The following is a 12,530-nucleotide window of genomic DNA, read 5'->3' as shown; positions in this document are numbered from 1 at the left end:
AACCTGTTAGTGAGGGCATTGTCCAAGCACTGACAGGCATGGGGCTGGCTTCCTCTCTAGGAAGCCTCTTCCAGTGTTTGAGGTACTCTTCAGAAGCACACCCAGAATGATCCAGATGGAAATGGGCATCCTGTCTATGAGACCAGGTTAGAGCTGATCTGAAGTAAATCCTACAAATGCTTGAAATACTTGTGGTGTACCTGTCCCCTGTCTCAGCACTAGCTGTTTAGCTGCATTAATTGCTAACATAGAGACATCTTTTGTCCTGGTTTTGTGTAAAATCTGTCTTCAAATTGAGGGTTTTTTAAAACCAGTCTTGGGCCTTTTATTTCTGTGAGAATGGTCCTCCCGACCAAGTGGGATTTCCTTCTGGTAGTGTTGTCTTTAGATCTTCACTCTGATATTCTGGGAGAAATTTAGCCCCCTATAAAAATAATAAATATGGCAAATCTTTGTAATAGGTCACAGAACCTTGGAAAACATGAGGCAGGTCAGGACTCAGCTTTGGTATCCTTAGGCTCAGTCATGAGCACAGCTGAGAAACACTCTGGCAGGAATCTTTGTCTCACCCCCTCCAAGGACGAGCACTCTCTTGCTGACATTTTCTCAGCTCAGGTGGCTGAGGTTTATGCAGGAGCCTGCTGCTGACACATGGAGGACTGTGCTGTGTCACACTGTGGAATTTTGTCTTCCAGTTTGCTTTTCAAAAAATGCACAGAAGGGGTGTAAAGATCTCTGTTAGGACACTGAAGTCAGGCGCTTGGGGCTGGCACATCAGAATTCCAGCTGCTCAGCCTTACCTCAACTCTTGCGTGCACAGCATCATTATAATTCAGAGACTTGTGACTTTATTCCTTCTGTCTCTGGATTTCCCACATGTAAAACAATACTAATTAAAAAACGCTGCCCTTGCATTGCAATTATGCAAAGGCAAATGAAGATAAATATAGCAGTGAACCTCACAATAGTGAGGGACATAAGTCACGTAAGGGACATCTCCAACAGGGTTTTGTAATGTTCAGTACCAAAATTGGTGGCTCACACACATGGACAGTGACACCTGCTGTCCCAAACCACGTATAGTGCTTTGTGCATCAGTCCAAGGTCTGTGGCCCAAGTTGGTTCTCCAATTTCTCAATTTCTTGACTTCAAAACTTGATTTTACAGCTGCATCCCTTTGACTGCAGACTTTTTGTGTGTTTTTATAATGTATTTCAGTGTCATTAGAAGCTGTCTATCTTAAGACCTTTAGATTTAGAATTAAAAATATTTTAAAAGCAGTAGGTAATTTGTGGTTTACTAAAATTGTAGTTGCAGTGTGGAATCTTGTTACTTTGTATCTAGTCTTTTTAAGCTTGACATTTTTCTTTTGAAACCAGTGGAAGGAGCCTTGTATTATTTGAATTGAAAAGATATTTAAGAGATGGTTTGGATGTTTGTACTGGTATTTTTCCTAAAGCAATTCCAAAATGCTTATGGTACAAAAAAGATCCGTTAAATTCAGAAACTGAGTCCAGCTTTCAGCAATTTAGTTATCCATGAATTTTAATTTACCTCAAAAATACTAAGAAAAATGAATTAAGACGTATGAAATAATAGAAGGCTATCATGAGAAGCCATAAACATTTTGTGTAGATTCTCTAAATTTCCTGAATGGTTTTGGATCAAATTCTTCAGGCCTTACACAGGTAAAGAAAAGTCAAAAGGCCATGACTTACATTTTGATTAAACAGATTCAGGAGGGGCTGGCTGTATTTCTTCCTAGCAATAGGAGTAGAAGCTAAAGAGAAGAAATTTAGACAAAGATTATCTATAGCTCAGAAAAAAGCCGTGAGGTAGAGCCAGAACATAGCAGGATGATTATTGGTTATGACTGTTTCTTTACTGCTGTTTTCTGTTCACCTGCTAGGTCTGTGGAAGATGGAGAGCGGCCCTTTGCACTAGGAATGCAGTTTGTTTTATTAAGAACTCTTGGTAAGTCTTACAGTAGCTCAGCATTTCCATAAAGGCCATGTTCAGCTTAAATGCACCATAAAAGTATTAAAATTCCATAAATCTGCAACTAATTGCTTGACTAACTGTATTAGGAACCTAAAATTAATAACTTCTGGGAACATTGCATCTGAAAATGTGGTTAATTTACTTTTTTTGGTTACTGACTTTCTAGAACAACATTGTTGTCCCAGAAAGATACATTTTTACAGTTGCAAATTGTATTTAAAATTTAATAGTTACTAAATATTATTTTATAAGGATTTTTTCACTTTCAGAAACAGATTTTTGTTGCTTTTAGCAATAATAGGTTTTTTTAATTTCTAAAATAAGCATTTGTTACTTAATATCTTAATGTCTTTCTTCTAATATTACATAATGTCTTTCAAGTGTTTCAAAGCAAAAATGGATAAATGTTAAAAGTCCTTATTTTTCAAAGCATTCTCTTTCAAGCTCTTGAATTTCTAAAATCCTGCCCATAGAGAACGCTCCAGGTGTTCAGCTACTATGAAATACATGACTAGAGCAAGCAAGGTCTATTGTAAGATAACAAGAGAAGCCCATAGAGCTGTATCTTCAGGTTTTGTTTGAGGAAGGATGTTTCAATCTCGTCTTAAAGACGTATTTCTGGAGAAAGCGGGAGCATTCAGTGGACTGGCTGCATTTTTAGCTGCCTTAGAAGTTAGTCTGTTTCTTAGGAAGATGTATTTAAAAGGAAATTTATAATCCTAGTGGTCTTACCACTTACATCTGTCTTCAAAAACAGCAGATTGAAGTACCTGTTGGAAGGTGCTGCTGCATGGGCTTCTTTGTTTGAATTCTCTTCATTTGTGGTAGGTTTCATGTGTGAGATAAATAGTGTTGGTGGGAAGACTGGCTGACCGGTTTTCCATGTTTTACATTTCATGTGAGAACAGCAGTGTAGAAATCTCGAAAATGTTCAACCTACACTCTTTGGCTGAGGCATATAGTTTCTTTAGAAGTTTTCCACAATATGCTAACACATATTATTTCTCTTGCTATTTTTGCTTCAGCTTACATTCCCACTCCAATTTATTTTGGGGCTGTTATTGACACCACGTGCATGCTTTGGCAACAGGATTGCGGAGTACAAGGATCTTGCTGGGAATACGATGTCACCTCGTTTCGTTTTGTCTACTTTGGGTTGGCAGCTGCTCTCAAGTTTGTGGGATTCTTTTTTATTTTCCTGGCCTGGTATTCCATAAAGTGTAAAGAAGAACAACTGCAGAGACAGAGTTGGAGGGCTTCGCCGGTGAACACTGTGAGTGAGATGGTTGGACAAGCTGGACCCCAACAAAACTATGCACGGACTAGATCCTGCCCCACCTTCAGTTCCCAAGGAGACACCAGTGTAGCACAAGGAACGAACTGCATAGCACAGACCTACCCCGGCCCTTTTTCAGAAGCAATAAATTCCTCAAAAGAAAATGCATTGGAAGAAGTCACTGTTGAGATATAGACCCCTGGCTTGGTAATGTAATACTTAGTTTTGTTGGTTGACTTAATTACGGCGCCTTGTAAAACACCTGTGCCTTCTATTTTTAATCTAAATGTAACATGTGATAAAACCAACAAAGCTTGATGCAAACAACCATAATATGTTCCTGAGGGCTGGATACCTCAAACCAACCCGAGTTCTTATTTCTCCCCTCCTGACAATGGAGTTTTAAAAATTGTGTTTGTAATTATTTCAGATGTGTCCATGAAATGTCCATGCTCTGATCTAATACCATTGTAAAGTTGAGGTGTTATGAACAGCAGAAGTCAGTGGAAGAGTGACAAAAACTCATATTGTTGATGTCTAGACTCAGAAAAATGCTTAAATGTATTGTCAACTTCATATCCTCAAATTGTATTTTTAAGAGATGAGTAATTACTGTGAGTTCTGCTACAAAGCACAACCGAACTTATTTAAACTATGCAACTTACTTGGATAATTGTATGTGCAGCAAATTAAGTTTAAAGCTTGCTTTTAAAGACATTACTGCAACTGAATTTGAAAGGGGCTATTTTCAGGCATAATCATTAAATTAAAAAATAACATAAGGTTTAAAGTACTGTTAATAACATGTCAAGCCATACAAGAGTTATGCATCAGGTAATGTTTGCAAATGTTGAGTTGTAACATCTTTATCCTGTCAAAATGTGCATTAATTTTCACTTGATGGGATGTAGTAATTCTTTACAAAGTATATAGGATACTGTAATGCTTGCAGTAAAAAACTTCAGTATTGGTTTATAGTAACATTAAGATGTAGGAATCATACACACATACCAGAGTAGATATGTGCATATTTCTGTGATGTTATTTGGATGGCTGTTAATAGCACCAAATCCATACTTTCCTGAAGAAGAAAACAGCTGGTTATAGCTTGATAGGAAGTTTGGCTGTCCTTCCATGCCAGTCTAGTTCAGCTTCAGTGGGAAAGTCCCGAGGGAGAGCCAATGGCCTGGTCTGGTGTCTGGGACCTGGTGGGTCCCTCGCAGCCAGCAGCAGCAGAGTTCAGGCGGGTGCTGCTCCCACCTGCTGCAGGAGAGAGCAGAGGAGCCTCTCCAGAGGGCTGCGAGCAGCCTGCCCACCGTGGTGCCAGCTAGGAGGCTCTCCCTGCACTCCTGGCGCCGCCGAGGCACTGAGCACCCTGGCACCCAGGACAGCTGGGAAGGGAGGGCTGGCTCAGACCCTCTCTTTTCTGCCACACTTCTGCCTCTCCGGCTGCCTGGTGCTGGGCAGGCTGGTCGGACAGGCCTGGAGATCCTGGTTGTGTGGTTTGTCCCACACATGGCAGCCTTTCCTTTTCTCAGCTTCTCTGAAAGTTCCTGTGAAGGCAGAGGGCGAGTTTGTCTTTCCTTTGGCCTTCCAGGTGAAGAGCTAATGGGAATTGTTAGCAAGGGTGGACTCACAGGATGTGATGTGGCCTTTGCTTATTCCAAATTACTGTAGTGTGTTCTCTCCCCGGGAGATGCTGAGACTTAATCAAATGTGCTTGGCATTTCATTTCTTGCTCTGGAGGCTTTGTGGTGCCATGCTCATGAGGTACTAATGATGTCTCAAAGGGCAGAAAATTATTTCAGTTGGACACTAGGAAGTCAAGGCTGTGTTGTGCCCTGCAGGGGAAGTCTTAGAAGTGTAGGAAATTAAAAGCAGTCTTTTAAGAGGACTCAGTGATAGTCTGGTTTGGATTTTGCTGAGTAGAGAACTTGTGTGAAAATAAATAGCAAAGAGCAGAGCTTCTACATATTTTTGAACAGAGCTATTCCTGATTTAATTTTTCAACTTAGAATATGTATATTGATCAAACATTATATGGAACCACATCCTTGAAAATAAAGGCAGTACTGTCCTTGGCATCCACTGAGTTGTCCTGGGAAGAGTAGATTTCCCTCTCTGCCTTTGCCAACTGCCTTTTGTCATGACCTGGATTCTCTTGACCAGCACATGGGACTACCCATGGGGCTGCTTATTTCAGAATGTCTCAGTCCATTTATGTAGTTTGTAACAATTCTTACTCTTTGTCTGGAAACTCAGATTTTTCTACCCCAAACATTTTTTGATTACTTCCTACTATTCTGTCCGTATTAACAGCTTTTTTTGGGTTAAGCCTGAGAATGTTTTTTCCTTTTATGCAGCCACCAGATACAACGTGTCCTCAGTCAGTACACATTCTCTGAGATGTTGGCTTCTAAACTTCTTGTCTCGAGAAATAAATTTCCTTGGCTCAAAGGTGTTTGGTGTATATATATGTGTATATATATATATATATATGTATATATATATATTTCCTGTAGGAGATCAGAATAGATGACAAAAATATTTCCTTTTGCTCCAGTCTCAAGTACTTGTTGCACCAAGAATTTTCTGCCATGGCAAAAATTGGCAAAGTAGTGGGACAAAGTGTAATTGCAGCCCAGCACTCAACCATTTTTATCACTTCCTCATTTTAATCAACACAGGGAGAAGTGAAGACTGACAATCTTTTCAAATACCTCAGAAACAGAGCATATAGGGAATTGTAAAAGACTGAAGATTAATCATCTATCCTGATCTCTTCTATTTCATGCCTTGTGTGCTTCTGTTCCATACAAAAACCAAGGGAGAGCAGATTAGAATTGTCAGGAACTAATGGCACTGATACTAAAGAATGAGAGCGATGAAAGTGACACTTCTGCAGCTGCTGCTGCTTCTGAGCTTTCAAGGGAATTCAGAGCTTGTTGCACTGGAGACCATCTATTTTTTAGGATATCCTGACCCTTCAACTTCGAAGAACATTCATATTTTCTAAATGGTTGAGAAAGTGAAATGTAGAAGGAAAGAGGCTAACTTCAGAGATACTGAAAAAGCCTTCTTTACATCATTTCAATTTAAATTTTTAATTAAAAATTAAATTTTAATTTTTTCTTTGAGAATTATAGGCAAAGCAAAATGTAATCCTTTATTTTTCAAACAAATTCGTTCCTGTTTTTGAATATAGATAATTTTGGCAATGCGAATAAATTTCTATAAAATCAATTAAGTCAGTGTCCTCTGAAAGAAAGAAAACCCAAACTCTGGCCAGTTTTTGATTGATTCCTGAAGGAGGGTTTCTTGTGAGTAAGCTGTAATAGTCTAAACTAAGCCAATAAAGGTATGCAGGGGAAACATATCAGCTTCCTAGAAATGTCAGTTCCAGCATTGTCACTGACTGGTGGTGTGACCTGCTGAGCAAACACGGTGTTCTGAGGCTGTCACTGCTGGAGGAGACAGAATCTCTAGACATGGAGTGCATCCCTGGCAGTAGTCACAGTCGACACTTGGTGCTAAACTGACTTCACAAGAACTAAAGAGAACTTTGCCTGTCATCCAGTGCAGGGGCCCATGCTGTCTTCCTCCTGTGAAATCCTCTCACCACAGAACATAAAATTCTATTAGGCTGTAATTTTTGCCACCTTCCCTCTCTTTTTTAATATCGCTTCTTAATTTGTACTGTTAGCTATGCATTCATTATGGCTCTGATCCAGCAGAAAACTTAAATATGTGGGTAAATTTATATGCTTAAGTCATGCACTTAAAAATAATGCACATATGTAAGTATGGGACTGAATCCTGTCTGCATTCAAAAAGGAATTCCTTTATCCAAAGAGTATTTCTATGATGAGCTTTTCCTCGCATGGATTCAGTGATAATTGTAACCAGAATAGCACAAAGTAGCACTTGAGTACTCTCCTGTGGCATTCAGGTGTGTCTGCTTACATATCCAGCAATGGAGGAAGGCTGTCATTTTCAAGTAGAATTCAAATTCAAAATATTTTGTGGGAATTTGTCTAAGATTAATTCTAGCTCTTCCTGCCATTCACTTATTTTATGAATTTCTGGCTGAACACCTGTGTGTTACATGGGGAGATAGTTTAAATAAAGGCATCTTTCTGACCTTAGAGCCAATGAAATTGCTCAAGTAATGCTGTAGACTCAAGTTGTGCCCTTTCACAGGATTTGGATCTAGAGGTTCAGATGACAAACTGTCAGTATTCCACACAAACAGAGCAGAGCCCTGCTTCAGAGAGCATGTCTGGGACAGGGGTCAGCACCTTCTGCACTGTTCTTGCAGGTTTTCCCCCAAAATGCCTGAATAATTGCTGCCTTACTACATTTTTCTGTGCATGTGATACCACTTCATGGTGTTATATTGATATAAAACTGATGATAAATAGGTCCAAAGTGTCTTACTGCTATTTTGTAGCCAGATTCTTTGCCTCACCAATCAATGCTGAGGCTGAAGAACTAGGCCATACCTTGGGCTGGAAGTTAACAAGCTGGTGCTTTAGCAAGTGTGTGTGAACTAGGGAACATCAAGTGCTTGTTTAGCTTTTATTCACTCTATTCACTGGTTATTGCTACTATTTTCAGAGATCAAAGACAAAAAACTTCCTGAACAAGTTTATCTTTTTCTGTTTTCTCAATAATGTGTCTTGTACAATGGCTTAGGAGATGCCATGCTGCATGCTTCGGAATCTGGCTTCTGCCAGCTGAAGCTATCCAGCTGTGGTTGCTTTCCAGGGCTTAAAACACCTGGTAGCAGAGATTTACCTGGACCGTAATAATCATTGCTTTGGACAGTGTTTTTGCTACTTGGATATTAAACCTGTAATCAACACATTTCACATACTGGACTTGATTTTTGGACACTTTCATCTCTTTAGAGTGCTTAGAAAGTGAGCAGTCAACGTCACAGTGGTAGATTTATTCTTTGGCAGGGAATTAGGGCTTTCTTCTTTTTTCTTTTAACATCTTGTTTGACAAATAACAGTTCAAAAGGATTGCATGTAAACACTGTCACAGAGTAGAGATGTGGAACCTTCAGTGTGAGGACAGGGTATTGCCAGGGTTCACATGATTTGTCTTCTTTACACTGAGTATCACTAGTACATGTTACTGTGTGCCCAAAGGTTTGAAAGCCTACCTGATCCTCAGGAAGGAAATTTTTCCTGTATCTTCCTCATAATTTATTGTGTAAATCAAGGAGGAAAGTTAACACTACCCATGTCCTGTGGCCATATCCATTACATTAAACTGCAGTTAATAACTAAAGTTAGTAACTTTAGCAGTCACCCTTCCAGTCCTTCAGTTAAGGTATTTTTTTATTAATACAGCCTGTTAAACACAGACATAACTCTGCAATTTCAAAGTAGCTCCAAAGTTTTCTTGACTTCAAGTGTTACAGAACAGATGCTTATTTATCCAGGTACCATTCTACTGTTTTAATTATTGCATTATCCGTTGTGAGTATTGTATTTTTTTATTTTTTCAACCTCAAAGCAGTTGTCACAATGTTATTCTGTAACAATGTTATGTTCATTGTATAGAATAGATGAAAAGCTGTGGAATTAATGAAGGGCTACAAAAACATCCAAAACATTGTTCACCTTGAGGAAGGGTGAGACAGCTTCATAATCTCTGGACAAATGACTAAACAACACTGTGGTGCTAATAGGTACTGAAGTATTTTATGATGTATCCACTATGACTTAAATGACATATTCAAGGCATGTCAATGATGCAAGTGCATGTGTTTCTGTTCCTGAAGTCTGGACTGCTCCGACAAAGACAGTGTTTGTAGTTCTTGGTGGGCCAATTCCTGCCTAGCTCTTCTGTGGGAAAGTACTTTCAGGAGTCTGTGTAGGATCTGGCCCAGCGCTAACAGGTAAAGTAAAAGCTACACAGACCACAGAAGTCTTGTGTACAATGTATTGAGCCTGCTGTAGCATGCTACTTTATTTAGTTGCTTTGCTTAAGCAGGGGCTAAAAATAAATTCTATAGTAATGATAAGAAACACTGGGCTAAATTCTGGAACCACTTAACCAAGCAATGTTAGCAAGGGTTTGAATTAAAATGAGGATTGAGATCTGAAATGTGAATGTTCATAGAATATTGGAAAGAGAGGGGCAGAATAAGAGCAAATTCTATCTCTAGGAATGGAAAAAGGCCAAACCTGGTTGACTTTGAAGTGAGCTATGATTTACAACAGAGGGGTTTGGTTTTACAATCTTGAAGACAAAATTTTTTCCCTTCCATTTTGAATTCTGAATCATAATTTTTTTGTGTTACTGTACCTGGGCTGCTCATGCAGGACAGGTGTCTGTATTCTCAGTAGTACTGAAAGTACTAATAGCACTAATCACACTTCCAACTAACAAGCCAGAAATTTTACCTCTGTAGCAAACTCCATGTTGGAAAACTTGGAGGGAAATTTCAAAACAAAACAAAAAAATATGTACAAAATGATCCAAAGCTCAGTTTCAGAATAAAAAAGAAAATTTTGCATCAGTGAGATTGACGGTTGAGTGGAGGCTTTCCTGAAGGAAGGTTCCTGCTCTTTTCACCAGCTGAGCACATGGGAGTTTGGCCCCTGGCTGCAGTGCATACCTCTACCAAATGATTTGTGCAGAACAGCAACAGTCTGGGTAGTATAGTAGGAGCATGGAGTGGGCACACTGCCTGTAACTGTTTAGTTTTTAAAAAACTCATTATTAAGCAAATGTGTAGAGTATTAAGGAAATTTGTAGAGTATGTCTGACCGTATGAATGTGTGGCTGCTGTGCTGTGGTAAAAAGAGAATAATTGGTTTATGCTGGGTATTTTTGCATACTTTAGGCTCCTGTATGTTTTTTTTTAATTGATATTTATTTCTCAGCAGAGCTTAGAATAATTTTAAAGTTGTATAACCCAGGATTTAATGACATCTACTGTCAGCATCTGTTGTAAACATGTGTTTACAAAACAAACTCTTGAATACTTGATACTTGGAAATAAAAAATAGCATATCATGTTGATTGGGTCCACATCTTCTTTCCCAGTTCAAAGTAAGACTTAAGGTGTTTTCATTTCCAATACGTATAACCAGACAAAAAAGCATCTCTCAGATCCCGCTGCACGTCACCAGTGTCCAAGACCAGAGCTGTTAAAGCAGGGAAGGTGGATGGCATTAGGTTTGGAGCACACCACAGTGTGGGTGCTGTTGCAGGTTGAAGGCCGGCCGGCCGCAGCGCTCGGCTGGCAGCCCGGAGGGCTCCGGCTCCAGGAGAGGCTCCGGGGGCGCGGCTCTGCGCTGACCCTGCTGCCCCAGCGGCTCCAGGCAGCCCCGGGCGGGTCACGCTGTGACTGCGTCCCCTCGGGTGTCATGCATCGTTTCTGAAAGACTCTCTGGCTCGTACCCCGTTTACTGCACATCAGTTCTCACTGAAAAATCATGTTAGAGCACGCAAACAGGATTGGGTTTTGCTGAAACTAAAGGAAGAAGTTTTGTTACAACATCACACGTACCAGGCACCCATGGCTGCTCCGGGCTCAAGTCTGGGCAGATCTTCCTTGGACAGAGCTGTTGCACCTCTTGGCTTCTCAGCCCTGACTGTTTTACACAGATCCTCACTGACTGTGCTTGTGTGACTTCCATTGTAGACAGCTGCAGGCATCTCAAGGGATTTTGGTTGGGAGAGTGGGGGTGGTCTGTGCTCAGACCTGCACTCTAAAATATCTTCTCTCAACTGTCACAAAAAACAACAGATGGCTGAACTTCAGAACAATGCTCTGATTCAAATGTTTGTGTGTTTGTTTGGTTTTTTTTTTGCAAAGCTGCTAGTGTGCATTTACCTCAGGAATAACAAGATTCACCTGTTGATAACAGCTCTAAGTCACGTCCCTGCCCATGGTGGGGGTTGGAACTAGATGATTTTTAAGGCTGCTTCTGACCCAAGCCATTCTGTGATTCTATGTCTAGCTCTGGAAATGAAGCACTACACATCTTTGCTCTTCTGCAGTGCTTTCAGTCTAGGGGGTCTCAGAAAGTGTCTCACACTTTCCAAGGATGTGAGGGCAATACTGGCTGCCTTATTTTAAATTCCAGATGAAACTTTTCACATAACATTGCTACCTCCCAAAGATATGCAAGTTTTAAAGTTCTTCCTGTCCAGCTCCAGGGGCCCTTCAGAAAGTAGTGAACTATGTACTGCCTTTCAGAATAGAACATCTGCCACTGCTCTGCACATCACAAAAAGCCATGAAAGTCATCCTCTTGGCCCTCCCCTGGTGTGAGGAGCACTTGCCAATGAAGTCAGATTTAGGCACTTGTTTTGTTCCTGAGCCTGCAACTGCCTGTAAAAGCTTCCTGACAGTCACGCCATGGACTGCTCATGGACTCAACTGCTTCAGCTATGGGACAAGAAGTACTGTGCAGAAAGAAGTGCAAAACATATTGGGACAGCAACACACTGCTTAGGCTGCATACTTAGAGATATGACAGATTTTGGCCTTTTCAGCTGGGTTTGGTTTTATACTTCATGCATGTTTCCAAGAAAGCAAGGATCAGAGCTCACTGCTCCCTTTACCTCTTGCCTACATAATGAGTGTCCTTTATACTTTCTTTCCTCCACACTCCTATAAGAGACCTGTAAAAAAGCCTGCCACCTAGTTTAGAAGATAGGGCACTGTTCAGCTGATAGTTTAGATGAATGAGTACTGTCCTAGAAGGAAGGTAGACAACATTCAAGATGCTCTCTCTTCCATTTCCTGAATGAGTACTTTAAGCTCTCAGGTAAGGAGGAAGGACAAGTGGGGTGAATGGATGGACCACACTGTTGCACCATTCTCTTCTCTGCTCTATCCAAGCATTAAGAGAGAAACTTTTAAAGAATGGAGGGCACACTGTTGGTGCTGGATAATTCCCTGCACAAAGACACAAGACATGGTTGTGTGGGACCTTGCTTCAATTTGCCTTTGTCCTTCAACTCCTCCCAAACTCGCTGGCTCAGCCTGCTCTGCACCCTGCTTTGAAATACATCCTGTGCTTGCTACTGTGCTTTCAGGGTAGATTTCTCTCAAGGCTGTATCTGACATTGCAACAACTGCTTTTTGAAATACTTAGATTCACTCCCTTTCCTGATCCCCACAAACGTCACCTGAAACTTCATGTCTGCAGGAGCATCAGAGTCCAAGGACTATTTAAAAGAAAGAAGAGTTCAAGAAGCACAGATTTAGAGGCTGAGTTTA

The 12,530-nt window shown here is 40.5% G+C and overlaps 1 protein-coding gene across 1 annotated transcript in view; it reads left to right on the top strand.

Annotated features, from left to right (window-relative positions):
* The window catches only part of SLCO5A1 (solute carrier organic anion transporter family member 5A1), a 75,709-nt gene extending 65,391 nt beyond the window's left edge, over positions 1–10,318 (top strand). The window contains exons 8-9 of the mRNA XM_032127311.1: positions 1,910–1,974; positions 3,027–10,318. Coding sequence (XP_031983202.1) covers positions 1,910–1,974; positions 3,027–3,472 — 511 coding nt within the window. The 3' untranslated portion in view covers positions 3,473–10,318. The remainder of the gene's footprint in view (positions 1–1,909; positions 1,975–3,026) is intronic.
* The last annotated feature ends 2,212 nt before the right edge of the window (positions 10,319–12,530 follow it).

This window comes from Corvus moneduloides, chromosome 1, assembly GCF_009650955.1.
Source record: "Corvus moneduloides isolate bCorMon1 chromosome 1, bCorMon1.pri, whole genome shotgun sequence".
Classification (NCBI taxonomy): domain Eukaryota; kingdom Metazoa; phylum Chordata; class Aves; order Passeriformes; family Corvidae; genus Corvus; species Corvus moneduloides.
This window is presented reverse-complemented; position numbering and strand designations above follow the sequence as displayed.